General features: G+C 39.6%; 1 protein-coding gene across 1 annotated transcript in view; it reads right to left on the bottom strand.

The window, feature by feature from the left end:
* TMEM132C (transmembrane protein 132C) overlaps window positions 1-16,075 on the bottom strand; it is a 123,352-nt gene that overhangs the window by 35,860 nt on the left and 71,417 nt on the right. Inside the window, exon 3 of the mRNA XM_030460545.1 lies at window positions 8,102-8,285. Within this exon, the coding sequence (XP_030316405.1) occupies window positions 8,102-8,285 (184 nt within the window). The remainder of the gene's footprint in view (window positions 1-8,101; window positions 8,286-16,075) is intronic.

Here is a 16,075-nt window from a genome sequence, read left to right as displayed (position 1 = left end):
CTTTTCAATGCTTGCTATTGACATTTTGTCCCAGATCCAGAATCTAAAACATAGTCTTCTCTGCTGGCTCAAAGTTTCCAGCCATATAAAGATGGCTTGGAATTGGCACCCAGACACGTAGTACCCTCTACAAAATGATTCCAAAGTACACCCAGGTCTTAGACTGATTGCTTTGGTTTCTGCTGCTGACATAATAAATGCAGCAGGAGGCCTTCTACCTTCTGTTAGCTCTCCAAAATGAGAACTCAAGATCACAAAGAGGTTGTGGCAAGCCTTTTGGATTTCACTCCATCGTGCACTGTGTCAGAACACAAAAGGAAGAGAATTCACCTTTAAATCACACAAGGTGAATTTCCCCACGTGCTCTCTCCCCAAGCGACATCCTGGTAAAATCTGGTTGATGCAAATAAAAAAATAGGACTTATGCCAAGGTAAAAAAATGTCCACATTAAAGAATAAAAGAAAAAAAGAGAAAAAGTAGTTCTCCCTGGAATGGCATATTGAGAGTAAAATTCAATAATGAACCTGAAGGTTTGAAGTGACAGAAGCAGTTTGGAGGTACAGGCAATGGGCTGTGTTGCAGAACCAGACTATCCCTAAATACATTATGTGCTGCTGTAGCACACTGGTGTGGTTTTCAATACTGAATTTACAGGCTAATGTTTTCCTCTACCATTTTCTCAAACTCCCCAGTGATCTTGAATTACTTTTTTTTACACTTATGTAGTTTAATCAAAGCACTCATTTCACAGCCTCCAAAACATGCAGAGTTCTGGTCCTGCAGGGCCTTGGAGAGTCAAGTAGAACCCAGTCACTAATCCTGATAGTGACAATCAGCATTCAATGTTCCACTACTGTAATTAATAAAACTGCACTGCTGCTATTTTTCACTAATAGAGGATTTCCAAAAGCAAATTAGAGCAATAAATTACATCATTTCAGCCTATATTATTGTTTTGTGAGGTAACAAATCTTGCAGACAGACAATCAGCTTTGCTAGAGAGAAAAATACAGAGGACAAACCAGATGACTAGGACCTGATTAAAATTAATGTCAGTGGTACTTTTGATTCCATTTGCTTGCTGAAATTCCCTCTCTCACCCCCATGCTGGCTTGCTGATGCTTGTAACATGGTGCTGGTGCTTTAAATATTAGGCATGATTTCTTTCTGAGGGGAAAAACAGTCCTTGTAGGTTCAGTGTCTGATGATTTACATTGCCAGACCCTGGAGTTTCCCAAGGTGTAAAGCCCACACCACAGCCCTGGGGTCACTGCCAAAGCATAGAAGTTTTGGTTGAATTCATTTAGCAGCTGTGCATCAGTTGGGAGAGCTGAGGCCCTGCAGAAAAACCTTTGCATGCAGCCCCTCTGCTTAGCAAAGCAGACTTTGTTAGCAGCTCAAACTTTGGTGCATTCTTGGTACCCTTTAGATACTGGGATTCTGAAGAGATGAAATCCAACCACCACTGCTACTCCCTGGATCTGCTGCACAGGCAGGGAGGAGCCAGCAGCACAATGTTACCTTTCTACTCAGGACTCTCCTGAACCTTGCCCTAAGCTTTAGAGTTTTATCTCTTTCAAACAAAACTACTGAGTTTGAAGTACAGATTCCTAATGAATGCCACGACAAACATCCTCAGTGCTGAGAGTCTGGATGGATAATGAACTGTAAACTCATAGCAAGGGAAGGCAAACAGGCACCTAATAGCAAACTGAAGGGGAAAAGGAGCTGGGTTTTTAATGCTTGGGGTTGCTCATTATAATGCTGAGGCTTCTAGAAGTCCTGGTGATTTTTTTTCCCCCATGCTCACTCATTATCTTCCATTATAGTAAAGCATCTCCTTGTTGTCTAGCTACTCACTGTCCAAGCTGGAGCACCTCAGGACCTCATTAATTAGATCCCAGACTAAATAATTCACTATTCTGTTAGATGAGTACTTCCCCTGATTGTGAAGAATGAGGTATCCCCTGGAAATATTGCAGCTTTTTACAGATCAAAATCATCATTAGAACTTGCCAATTAAGTGAATTTTTTCCTGGGTTTTGGTGTGGGTCACAGCTAACCCACTTAATGCTCCAGGTGGCTGAGGAACTGCTGTGTTTGCAGAGATACCTGGGCCGCTCTGGGAGTCACCAGGCAGCATGGGACCTCTTGGAAGTGACACCTTACTGGAAAAGGTGGAGACCGTTTGCTCTCCAGGTACAACACAACTGTTTGTTATCTGGAATAAGTTTAAGCAGTGCCTGGACTTGCATTTATCAGTGAAGTCAAGAGAACTGAGTGTTACCTAAAGCTAATTAGTTTAGATTAGCTTCCATCCATTACCTTCCACAGGAGAGGACATAAACCAGCAATCAAGATTGCAGAGTTCAATTCCCTTTACAGCTCTGCCAGCTCCTCCCAAACAAGTTTCTCCAATGTTCTTCCACCTCTCCCTCCATTTCTTTCAAATCCTCTGCAGTGCTGCAGGAGATTCAGAGCACTTGAATTCAACTCCCATTGTTGACCAGAGGTGAACTTGGGTCCAAATCCAAACTGCTGAACACATACTACAGCTTTACAAATCAGTAGCTTCTCTGTCTTTAAATTCCAGTTCTCTTTCAGCTGCAAACTTCTGCAGAGTGTCAGCCTCTGAAACTGGGCTCCTGCTGAGAAGTGCTCCTCTGTCTGACCTGGCAGTGAAGGCAGCAGGGGAGGGCACAGAGGGTGAGCATGGTGCTTAGCAGCTACAGCATCAAAACACACAGCCCTGGCCTGTCCTTCTCCAGCACTACAGCTCACTTTTTGCTGGCTCATTATTATGGCTCTGCATGGTCCCTTACTCACATGTGTGTGGCAGCTGTGAAATTGCTTTTGTGGTTATGTTAAACAATCTGAATGGTAATCAGCTGTCATTTTAGATAAACTCTTATTTAAGATGTCTTCTTCTGATGGAAGAATATCACCAATCTGAACCATTACTTTAAGCAGTCTCAAAATCCTGCCCAATAAGTCAGTAGAACAAATGAATCTCCAGACTTCACGTTACAAAATGCTCAAATTAGCTCTGAAATTATCTTTAGCAGAATGAGAACTTGACTCAGGCTAACTTGCAGTCCTGCGAGTCAGTGTGGAAGCAGCAGATTATCTCCATGCAGCCCTGCACTGTGCCACAGTGTCAGAAGAGTGAGCTCACAACAGTTCTAAGATGCACAAGTGATGAGCACCAAGCACAGCCAAGCTGGGGGACTGAAAATCCCTGACCCTGCTATGTTAGGTGGGAGCTGTGCCATCCCTCCTTTCCTACTTATGGAGTTGCATTTTACCTGATTCTGAACACCATCTTGACTTTCATCAGTTTGGCTTGTGGATGGAGAGCTTTCTAGAGCATTCTGACTTGCCTGGCATTTATCTGTAGAGCATTTAGTGCTGGGAGACACAGCTGCTTTGAGAAAAGCATGGAGTTATTACCAGAACACCAAGCATCCAGTAACTGAGTCCCTGGTTGTCTCACTCCACATCCTTATTTTCTGCAATTTTTTTGCCCAGGCTGAGAAGCACACATACATATGAAAACTCTCATACAAGCAGAAACATTAGAAAAGAAACCTGAAAGTTATTTATATGGCAGACATCTTTTAGAGAAGACTTTAAAAATATGACCCTACCTCTCCTCAGTATTTTAAAAATCTCAAAGTAATCCATTGAATAACATTGTCAGATACAAGGGATGCTGGAAGAGGAAGTCACATACAGTGTTGTGCTGCATAGAAAATGACACACAACTTGATCCAATGGAAAAATTAATTCCAGCCAGCTGAGATAGCCTTATTGATCCATTTTCATTTCCTGTAGAAGGTAGGGCTGAATGTGATTTTAGTAAAGAAAAGGAAAACAGAAGCTAGAGGCAAAAATGCAGTGGTTGTAGAAATGATGACTGGGATTTAAAAAGGCATTGTTAAATAAAATGAGCCATTTTGAATTCTGTATGTTGTCTGCATCTTATGACCAATTTAAAATCAATGAACAACAGCTCACCCTTCTGCTTTTGTTTCCTGATGGGCAGTCAACAAAAAAGCCAGTTCTTAAGAGATGAGATTAATCAATACGTATTGCTAGTCACAGGCAATGCATTATGTGACACAGCCAATTTATAAGCAGGTAACAGACTCCTGAGTTCATCTGCTATAAGGATGGAGCAATGACACAAAGTTTAGAGAAATTACATCCACCACAGATCTAAAGGAAGGAACAAAACCCTCATTTAAACAACTGCAACCTGCCAGGATGGAAACTGCAGACATACAAGTGACCTCGGATAACTTCTCCCTTAACATCAGAAGATTTTAGCTGTAACTACAGTCTAGATAAACTTAAATTCATGGTATTATATAGGGTTTCACAGTTAATTTCAGTTGTTCCAGTCAGGATTACTAATAGGATAGTTTTACATCAAATAAATTTCCTTCAGCTCACAGTGTTCACTTGATGTGATTTCTAATGAAATCACCTGAGACAATACCTATCAATTGAAAAGTTAGATACATACATTATCTGTTCATTAGTTTGTGATAAGTAAATCAGGACTTGGATGTGATTATATAGACTCAGATTTTATCTTCTGGAAAGCTCCTCAGTGCCTATATCCTCTCTTTCTTTCAAGACTCAAAGATTAGGAGTGAGAATTCTGCATTTCTGTGACCTGGAAAGAAACAGAGCTCTGCAGTGTGAAGTCACAGCCTGTGCAGGATTGAAGACTATTTATTTAGGTCCTTCTTTTAAAATGGTATTACCAGGACTTCATTACAATGAAGTATCTTTAAAAATTTCACCCTAGGGAACGGCATACATAAATGTGTGTATAAAACAAGCATTGCTTTGGGAGCAAAATTTTCAATCACCTGTGTTTTAATGGAAAGTAAGTTAACAAGAATACATAAAAATGTCAAAAAGTGGTTTTGGCTGAGTCACAGCTCTGCATTTTAGATTTCCATTCACTTACTTCTCAGTAATAAAATATACTTACCTTGAGTTTATTTTTTTTTTTTTTGGAAAAAAAGTTACTACACTTAATCTCAAGCCAGTACTTTCCATCTCTCTTGCTCTTTTTATTTCATTTCAGTGCTCACTATAGCAGCATCACTGAGTTGTTGTTTTTTCCTTGTATACACCAGTTAGCCCAGCAGCTAGGCACACAGAATGTGGATTGTACTAAACCCTCTTTTGACTGTATGATGAATTTCCACTGATTTTTCAGCAGCTGTCTCCTACTACTTGCTTCACTGGCCTGAGTCCTCTGAAGCTCTTTTAAAATTCCAGGTTCAGTTCTTACCAACAATGTTAATTCTTTAATCTCCATCATTCCAAAATACTCAGGCAACAATTGCACTGACCTTTTTTTGATGGGGCACTTCTTTTTCATCTTATTACTTTTCTGTAACATAATCAGGCATAGGGCAATAAAGGACACATGATCTTTCTTGCTTCATAAGTTTGGAATGGTTCACTTGAGACATGCTTTACTCTGGGAGTCAGAGACAACTTTTATGTTATACTCAAACCATGCAAAAGTTTGCTGCTTTCACCCCCAAAAGACTGAGTAGGATGCCCATCAGACCAATGGCAGAGGCTCAATCAGCTCCTTAATTCTAATCCAGAACAGTACACTTGGCCAGCTCCTTCCTTCCCTTTTATTTTGGACCACCTTGAAAAAATTCCAACTGACAGATTTTACTTTTGATGTCAGCAGTCTTGCTGTGGGAACACTCCATGCTTAAATCAACAAAATCTACTTTAGCCTCTAGAGGATTATGAAACACACTTGCTGATAAACACCAAGATTTAATTTCTGTGCACAATAATGTGCTGCTTGACAGTGTGCAGCTGAGATAAAAAGTGTGGCCTGACTTCTCAGCAGATCCAACATCACCCTTTTCAGTGTGACTCCTTTTCCTGGACAGAACTGCCAGGTAATCAGCTCACCTAGAGATTAACACCTAAATAAAGAAAGTGCCCTGGCTGGATATGCAGTGTTAGCTAACACAAAACTCTGAAAATTCCCTTTATCTACTTATATACTGCTAGCAAAGCCAATTTTGCACTGGTATCCCATCCAGCTGGATTCTGGTAACACAGTGTATTTTGGCTCCAGCCAAGTGTTAGCACAACACAGAGAGATGAGATAAACACCAGAAAGTTTTGCAGAGAGAAAGGTTTAATGATTTCATTGTTTGACTCCTTCCCAGAACTAAGTCCTAAGTGCTATATCTGTTGGGAATAAAGGATCTCGCTTTCTTTGATTTATACAGCACTAAATTCACTAACTTAAGACCTCCAGTTCTCAAAGGGGCCCTTTTAAGTGGAAGAATTTAAATCTAGAACAGACACAAGTCTGTGAGTAAATCTTGTAGCTTCTATGCAGGTGCAAAAACCCCAAAATAAGATACTGTATAAAATCTTTCTTTCCTCAGGTATGGAATACAGAGATGCTGCCGATAAATTCTTACAAAAAAGGAACAACATGATGCTAAGTCTGTCAGAAGACAGATGGATATCATTTGGTTCTGGAAGCTACAGAAAACTTCTATCTCAAGATAAATTCTGACCAGAAAAGCTTTCCTTAAGCATGTTCTCAAGTCTTCAGAAGCTCAAATATGTATTTCCTGTTCAACTCCACAGGTAAGAAGACGATTATTTCCCTCTTTGATCTGGAATGAAGCACAATCTTTCTGTTGACTTAACAGACTTCGAATCAGGAAATTGCTGGGCATGACCTCATTTGATATGAGCAGCAATTTCACTCTTCAAAAGGGAAGCATATATTGAAGAGTAGGACTTCTAGGAAATAATACTCAACTAATTATCTGCTGCAAACCACTGAACACTCTTCAAAGGAAAGACTGACAGAATTTCAATACCACAATTATGTACAGGAGAGGCAAAATTCACAAGTGGGATGGGTATGTCTAACTCTTCTTCCAAATTCCGAGCTATAACATTGACTAAGAGTTGCAGGTGTGGATCCTCTATTAATAGACCTTGGGTCCTGTTCTAGGCAGCTGGCAGCTTTTTCCTCCCCTCCCTGAAGTTTGGCAGGACTCTAAAAGTAAATGCTCAGTAACTATTTCACCTGTAGGGATGGGAAAAGTTCTCAGCATGTACCTAAATCCCCCAGAAAATAAAATGCCCACCTAAAAACTGTGCACCTGAGATGCTGCAGACTCCAGTGACATTTCTTGATTGCTTGACTCACAGCTGGAATTTGATCCTAGGTTATTCACTCAGAGGGGGCCCTACCTCCTACATCTCAGTGCTCCCACTGTCCCAGCCCTGCTATGCAGAAGTAGATGCCATTTCACTGGGCCAAAACAAGAGGAGATGCTTCCACAAATCCCATTGATGAATTTCGTGAGTCTTGTAAAGACAGGCAATGGGTTGGGTTTCATGGGGAGGCAGGTAGCCCAAAACTGTTGCTACAACACTAAGCAGAACAAATAGATTTTAACCCAGGTCATTTTCCACACAAAGGCTATGCTTCATTTTTAAAATATATTAATGAGACTATTATTATTTTCTGTTTCTTCCTTGAAACCCCAGGTTTTTGCATTGTCAGAGAAACAGTCAGTGAGTTCAGTATACTGAATCAGTATCAGTTACTGTGAGAGTATCAGTATCAGTGAAATCAGATATGAATTCATGTATCAGAATCAGCCTACTAAGGATCAAGCAACTTAGGCTTTAGCAGAAGGTGCCCAAGGCCCTCAGAAGCTTCTGTACAGCTTGCAGGTTCAAGCCTTGCAATAGCAATTAGAAACAGGAGGGTAAATGCACTTGGCTCTGTGTTACCAGCTGCTTGCCTGGAGGGAACCATGCACAACAGAAATTCAGGATTAAAGCCTGACAGAGATTATTAAAGCATCTCTTTTTTCTTCGTTAAGTTTACGAGAAGTGAACTTGTGTGATGTGTACAGCCCATTACCTGACCCCATGATTTTAGCAAGTAGTCCTGTGCAGCTATAAAGCAGGGGGACAGGACAGAGAACACTCCTGGAAAAGTCTGAGACCTGGGATACATTTTCACATACAGATGGGATGGAGCAACATGCTGAAAGAGTTTCTTACCATTGCCAATGGAACAATTCCAACAAGATCCTTCTGGCAGATGAAGATTTCAGACAAGGTTATGTCTGTTGTCCCCTTCCGAGGGTATTCCACCTGCCAGGTGATGGGCTGAGTTCCAGACAGGCTGCTGAAACTGGCTATCTCAAAGTTCATCTGCACGACCTCATTGAATAAACTGTTACTTCTGAAAAGAGGAAAACAGGGAAAAGGAAGAGCTATTACTTGCACAGAAGAAGGAAATGAAGTGAATCGTATTAGCTACTGGAAAATGCAGCTATTTATATGCAGATATAACAAAAGGGCCTTTTCCAGTCCACAACTTCAGAGCATATGAACTGGAATTATTCAAAATGGGTCACCTGCTCTTACTATGAACACTGTACAGAGGGATAAAATCCAGGAAATTGTATCTGATGAAAGCAAAACATACTTATTCCATTACATGCTTTTTATGATTTTGCAAGTATGACTTAACCCTACTGCAAGTTGGATTTGACCCCAATCAACCTAAGTTAAGTCCAGTGCAGCTCATGAAGACTGAAGAGCCCAGAATTAGCAGAGCACAAAAAGAAAAACAGGATTCATTGGTTATGTTCACCACCAAAATCACATAAATCCTTAGCAAAGAAATTCTGTGTGACTGAAGTTTACATATGCTGCATCTCATTCAAAAATTAACATGACTAAACTGAAAAATGATAAAATGAGTTAAAAATTAGATGTACACTCTGGAAATTAAAAACCCAGGCAGCCAAGATCAAATACAAAGAACAAAGCTGTGGAAGGAAAAATTTACTATCAAGTCAGGAGGAATAAGATAGTTTCAATAACATATAAAAAGACATGCTGATTTTTTCCCCTCACTGTTCTTTGACTACATCATTTAAATTTCTTTAACTACATCAGAATAAAAGGAATATATGAAAGAAATTTGCAGGGCTCTCTGCTAGCGTTTTTTTTTCTTTTAATGTACAAATTATTTGCATCAGAAATTAAACATTAACTTTTCTGAAATTTTCCCTTTTCACAGTGTAGAAAGTCTTAATATTTCACAGAATATTACTTCTACCTAACCCTACACTGCAATAATTTTAAAATGACAAGGAAAGACAGGCATCTTCCTAGCTTCAGTAACCCAAGCCCAGCTGCATCACTCCTTTGGATGCATTCATCACATAACAGCTTCAGTTTTTCCCCTTTTCTATGTACCTTACATAAATGCCCATTTCTGAGAAAATCCATCAAGAACTGATCACGTACAAGGCACTTATATTCTGAAGGGCCAGACATTCTTTTTACCTCTGAGCAGAAATCACCATTTTTTTATTACTGAAGACATAGCCTGTGCTTTACTTTGCATGATTACTTTGAAAGCAAGTATATTCCCTTGATAATTATGATTTTTGTTATGGCTTTTCATTTGGATGGCTTACTCTGAGAAGTCCTAATACTGCCTATTGCTTTAAATTTATTTCTTTTCTGTTTTCTTGCTGTGTGAAAAGAGAGCTATAGTAACACTTTTGCAATAGCTTTATACTTCCTCCATGCATTAAAGAGTGATTTTGTGTAGTAATGTGATAGATGGATGGGTTTAGCAATTCATAACTTAAATCAGCCTATTCCCATTAGGAGAGTTCCCACTAAATAAATCTTACAGCTTGTAAATACAAGGGAGCTGTGATAACTGGAGTTTACTCACTCCTGGGACATCTCAAAATGGATTGAACTTTGGAATTTATTTGGCAGCATGATTATATGCAAAGATACCTGAAAAACCTGAGCTACAGAGTTCATTTAGCTGTTAAAGGCACCATTATCCCTTGGATTAATGACACCTGAACTGCCATCTTTTCACCATTTCTAGAGCTGATGCTTAGTAACTGACAGAGAAAAACTTTTTTACATGATTGACTCTCTCAGTGCTTTCACTTAGGCTAAATAGAGAATACATTTTTGCACCCATCAGAGCTGTTGTAACAGATAATATATACCAGGAAAATTGTCCTCATCAAGAAATCTACACTTCTCTCAACAGCCTCTGAGCTGATGTGGAACGTGCAGCTTTACAACAAAAGCCCCAAAACACTGGTGGGAAGCTGGATTTTCAGTTCTCACTGAGCTACATCAGGCAAGAATCTCCCTGAGCCACGGCACAGACAGGCTGCTTTTTCCCAAGGTATCGAGCTGTAGGGGTAAAGAGATAAGAAAAATGGTACCAAAATTCTTTAACAGAATTCTGTAAAACACAGCTAAAATATTTCTTCTGTAAAATACAAAAACCCAAAACCATGCACAGTGCAAGATGAACTTTTTATTGGCACTGTTTCAGGATGATCTCTGTGATTATTTCAGTGGTTGCATTTGTGAGTAAATGCTCCCACCACCCTCACAGAGATAAAGCCCTTTTACAGTATCACACCATCATCAGTTTCCTCCCTCTCTCTTCATACAGAAGAAACACAGAGATGATCAACAGCTGGGAAAGCATCCACTTGAAAAAAAAAATCTGCCTTCAGAGATGGGTAATGGCCAGGAAAAAAAATCCTCATGAAGCACGTTTAATGTTCATAGCTTGTTCACTGACTGAACCAGCAATTCCTTAATATCTGAGCTTCAGAACTGCTCAGCAGCTGGAACAGCAAGTAATTATAAAACTTTTCTAAAGTACACAGCACGTAGTGATTACAAATGAAGCTTCATGAAGGGAGGGTTGCTCTGTGTTGGATATGTGAGCCTAATTTGATTGGACTGAGAACTCTCCAGGGCCAGTTCACTCCTTGGATTTCTTTTAATTTATTATTATGTTAATCATTCAGGGCTAGATTGGACCACACACTTGCACAAGGAAGGGTTTCCTGTGATCTGCTAAAGAGCTACTCCAGTTCTGGGTCTGAACACACAGGTGTAAGTGTGGAGTACTGAGCTCAGAGCTGCTCCATGGCTGGAAGAGCTGGGCAGGGATTAGGTGCTACTGACTGGGTACAGCAGCAGGGTAGTACTGGGGTTAGGAATTTACTACTGGCATAGGTTAGCAGTAAATTACCATCCCAGGAGAAGGAGGAGGAGGAGCTGTGTGAAGGTTTCTGAGGAGCAGAGTTTTGGAAAACGAAGGGGGAACAGAAATATTCTGTTAATGGAAAGATAATGAAAAATGCATAAAAAGCAAACCAGCAGTGATGTAAGGAGAAACTGCCATGGAGTTCAGCAGCTCTTTGCAAATATATGGGCAGAAGACTCTTTTCTGTATCAGATAATGTAAATTTAACCAATTTCCTTGATTTCATAATATTTTTGAGCGTGGTACTAAGCATTCCTTTGCAGCTGTTTATTGATAATTCAAACTTTTAGTGCCCAAGACTGACTGATCAAAAGCTGCACTTAACCCTCTCTTCAAAACAGGAGATTTGAAACATGAAATCACAGACCCACAGCCCACATGGAAGTTCAGGGACAGCCTCACAATGTCTATCTATAGTTTATATGTACAATTTTTATTTATCTATACATTTTATATAATAAAAATTATATGCTATTTTTATTATATATAGTATCTAATAATATATAATAAACCAATAAAAGATATATCATTATATAACAAAAATTATGTAAGAAAATATTATAAAAACTATAAATTATATTTATAAAAATATTTATATATAGTCTATAACTATCACAATTATCTGCCACAGCTGCTAGAATGCAAACCACTTTGTGTTTCTCTGCAGAGGTCTAGGAAGAGGTGGCACAATGCTAAGCCTGTGTGGCTAGTACTGGCCACACAGGGCCAGGGAATGAAGCATTGGCCCCATGCTGCAAGGACTTTGAGAGGCTGCAATGGGAGAAGGCAGGAAGATGATAATGGCTCTGAGAAGCAGTGCTGGGATCTCAGCTGATGCAAGATCCATAAACAGAGAGAAATCTTTGTTGAATGCCTGAGCACATGTGTGGAGCAGGAGTCTCTGATGAGAGATTTCAAAGGGTTGGGTTATTGGGCTGAGTAACAGAGCAGTTTCCACTCTTAAATGAGCAAATCTTAGGATTGCTCCAGGCAAAATCAATAATTTCAATTTATTACAGTGGCTCTCAAAAGAGAAATCTAAAAAAGCCTAGATTAAAAACATTCTTTAGCCATTCTTTATTCCAACAAATTTTTTAGTGGAAGTGCCAAGGGATCCAAGAATCCTTTGACCTGCTGAAAATCTAGCAACTCTTTTCTTCTTTAATGCTATCTAGCTTGACAGTGACATCTTAATGCAAGATCAGCACTCACTAAATGACATAAAAAACTGAAAAGAGTACAAACCCCATTATCCCTCAGTTCCATTGCACATCTTACTCTTCACTAGAATAAAGGTATTGAAGTATGTTGCTACAAGTGCAGAGAGAAACTCACATCAATAACCAGTGGCTAAACTGGACCCCAGAGAACTCTGTACTTCAGCCCAATGAGACACCAACACCTCTTTCCATCTTAGAACAGACTATAATGGGGTTCAGGACATAAACTGCTCTATTCCTGCTCTTTTCTTGCTTATGTTGTATGCTTTCCTTCACCTTTGATAACAGGGCCATCTTCAATGGACTCACCCTAGGATGAATCACAGCAGTTTAAGAAATATGAACACAATCACAGGGATTAGAAGGTGATCTGATGCTGACTTTAAAGATGCTGAAATTCTGTGGGCAGCTCTTGTCACATAAATATGCTCAAACAGCACTCAATGCTAACATAGGGTGGATCATTGGCAACCTGGGTTGTTTTGCATCAGACACCTGTGACAAAATGCTGTAATATCCATCAGTGGGACTTCAAGCCATCCATTTCCCTTCTGAAAGACTTGATAAAATGGAGTACAAATGCTTAATAAAGTTTCTTTCAGTAGGTCCTTAACAAGAGCTGTTTCAAAGGTAATGCCTTTGAAAAAACATGGAAAGGACGTGGTAATTGCAGAAGAATGACAACTACTGGAGACAAAATGCAGTTTATATCACTTTTTTTTTTTTTTCCAATCTCAGCCTAGCTTTCATCTTTAAACCATAAAAACTAGCAGAGAAGAAAGAAAAGGATGATCTGTTTTAGCAATTAACAGATAGGGAGGACATAATTTAATGAAAAACCATCACACTGGAAGTATTATGAAGGTCTTCAGAAAATATCCAAGGTATAACTTAGCAAAGCCTTGAGCAACATAACACATAATATACATGTATATCTTCAAAAGGATGATATAATGCTCTGTGTGATTTCTTCATACAGTCCAGATGACAGTTAGATTAGTTAATAAGGTTTCTTAGCTTTCTTGTCATAAACTGTGATATAAACCATAGCTTTTTGATTAAGATATTGGACTGAGACAGGAAATCTCATTTCACTTCCCAGCTCTTCCACAGCATCCTTTAATGACCTCAGGCAAGACATGAAGATACAGATCCTTACAGCTAAAGTAAAATCAATAGGAATTAGGCATCATGGAGCTTTAAAAACCTGGTGCCTCTGTGCTACTTTAAGCAAGTGAATAAGGTACCTTTATCACACTGGTCCTAAGTCCCAGTACCTCAGCTGGGTTCAGCCACATTCCACATAGGAAAGTGTCAGAAGACTCCTTCTGGGTGGCCTGTGGTACAGAGAATCTGGGCTGTGTTCTTTCTGTGTCTTTATTTCCCAGTTGAAGATGGTGAATAATAGTGAATAATAATTTTTTTTCTAATCTCAAAAACAAACAACAAAAAAAACCAACCAAAAAAAAAAAAAGAAAAAAAAAAAAAAAGCTAAAACCAAACCCCAAAACCCACCAGGTATTGGATGTCTATCTGACCTCCCTCAAAGAGCCTTGCCCACAGGTTTCAATCTCACTGCAATTAACCACCTACCCTAAAACAAACTGCAAAAGTCACGTTGCTAATTAGAGTACAGAAAAGCAGAAATGTTCCTCTCTTAGGCAAGCAGAAAGCTGAAAGGGATTGCCTGAAAGGACATGACTGGGGATCACAAAAACTCATCCATTTCTTTCTCCTATGCAGAGCATTCTTTCAGAGGCACTAATCACCACGGAATGGTGCAGCCAAGCTAGCAGGCTCATTAGTCTTCTCTGCTAACACATTCCAGGCACAAGGTGGATGAGATTGAAGCACGCAACACTCTGCCTCAGACTGGTGCCAAATCCCAGTACGTGGAAATCCCAGTACTGAGGTATCATCATCTCCCACCTTTCTTTCATTTCCCATTCAGTTTGCTCAAGATATAAGTCTGCTAATGTCTTCATTATAATTTCAGATAACAAAATACATAGGCAGATTGGTCAAGAATTAAGCTTACCCAGTGATTCATCATCTCTTCCTGCCTCTGAGAAGGACATTTTCTACTTAGTATTCATCCAGCACTGGAATCTCTCCAGAATCACTATAAGTAAGCAGTATTTTCCTCTTTTGGGGACAGCAAATCTTTCAGCACTGAAAATCTTCCAAGGGACATCACTAGAAAGGAGACCCTGAGTAGAGGTTCCCAGAGAGATTCACTTCAAACACAGAGCTTTCAAATCAAGGAAGGAAGTCAGAATCATCCCAATCATCAGTATTAGATTACATGGCTCTTTCAGCCTGCTAAAAGCAGGAAGATGAGACCATATACACAAAAGAACATTCTGTGATTCACTTTTAATTGCTTACTTGAATAGTTTAGGAGCAGCCAGAGAAACATATGCAGAGACAGGAGAACACCTTTGAAAGAGCATCCTACATAATGGATTTTCTGATTAAAATACCCTGCCTATGGGTTTTACTCCATTTATGAGCAACAGTACCCCTAGAACTGACCAGAACAAGGCAGTCTATTTACTAAATTCACTTGAGTTGGACAGAGCCAGACTCCTCTTTCAGGATCCTCTTGTATAAAGGAATTTTTCAGATCAGAAGCAATGATCAACAACTGGTTGGTGGCAGCTCTCTGAAGAGAACTCCAATCCATCTGAAGACCTTTTCTATGTGTCTGAGAAGCTGCCTGGATAGAGAGTAAAAGATGTTGAAATGAGCTGTGTCCTTGGAGAAATAAGCTCAACAGCTGCAATTTCACCACAGAGCAAATTCAGTTTGTGAGGAGTCCCTCAGACTAAAAGCTGCAGGGAACAGAATAATTCTGTGCACAATCTAGAGCTAGAGAATATCAGCCTGGGGAAAGAAGAGAAGTAGTTTGATTTGTAGAAAGTCAATATATTTTTGTAAGCATCACTAAGGAGCAGTCTGCAGCAGGAATATATTCCTTTTCTCCAATCTCAAGTCATAGCTCCTGTCTCAGACCACATTACTCTCCTTATTAGTAAATGAAGAGTGTATGATATAGTCTTTTAATCCCACCCTTTTCTTCTAAAATCTCTTTACTGTTTTATGTTGCTCACAGAGTCTTCACACAGTAAAATACAACTAGGGAAAAGCAGAAACCCAAACTAGTCTAAGGAAAAATAGCCTGAATAGTAACAGCAGAATGAACATTGATCTTAGCTGAAAATCCAGACAAATGGGAATGTAATAGGTGCAAACTGACAGGAAAGCAGAATCAGATACAGTGGTCTAGTTGGGATCTATTGATTACTGGCAGGTATATTACACAGTGGTCTAATTGGGATCTACTGATTACTGGCAGGTATATTTACACTTTAGGACACTCTCCTGGATAATTCCAAAGCCTGGTCCACTCTGGATATGTCCATCCAAAAGCTATCATGAAGATGCTGAGTATTAATACTTGGTTCTTCCATGCTCTCTGTAGACTGTAACTATGCAGTATGATCTTGCAAAGGATCTATCAGGATAGATCTATCAGGATCTATCAAAGGATCTGTCAGACTTGCAAAGGAATGTTTTGCCATCTCTTGACACAGCTTTTTTGCAGTGTCTTGAAAGTTTATAGTACAAAACTGTGACCAACACTGTAAAATCAAGGCTGTGCATGAGAAGTGTGAAGGACAGGAGGGCAGGGGA

Source organism: Calypte anna, chromosome 15 (assembly GCF_003957555.1).
Source record: "Calypte anna isolate BGI_N300 chromosome 15, bCalAnn1_v1.p, whole genome shotgun sequence".
NCBI classification, from domain to species: Eukaryota; Metazoa; Chordata; class Aves; order Apodiformes; family Trochilidae; genus Calypte; species Calypte anna.
Note: the sequence above shows the minus strand (reverse complement) of the source record. Positions and strands in the feature narration are given on the sequence as shown.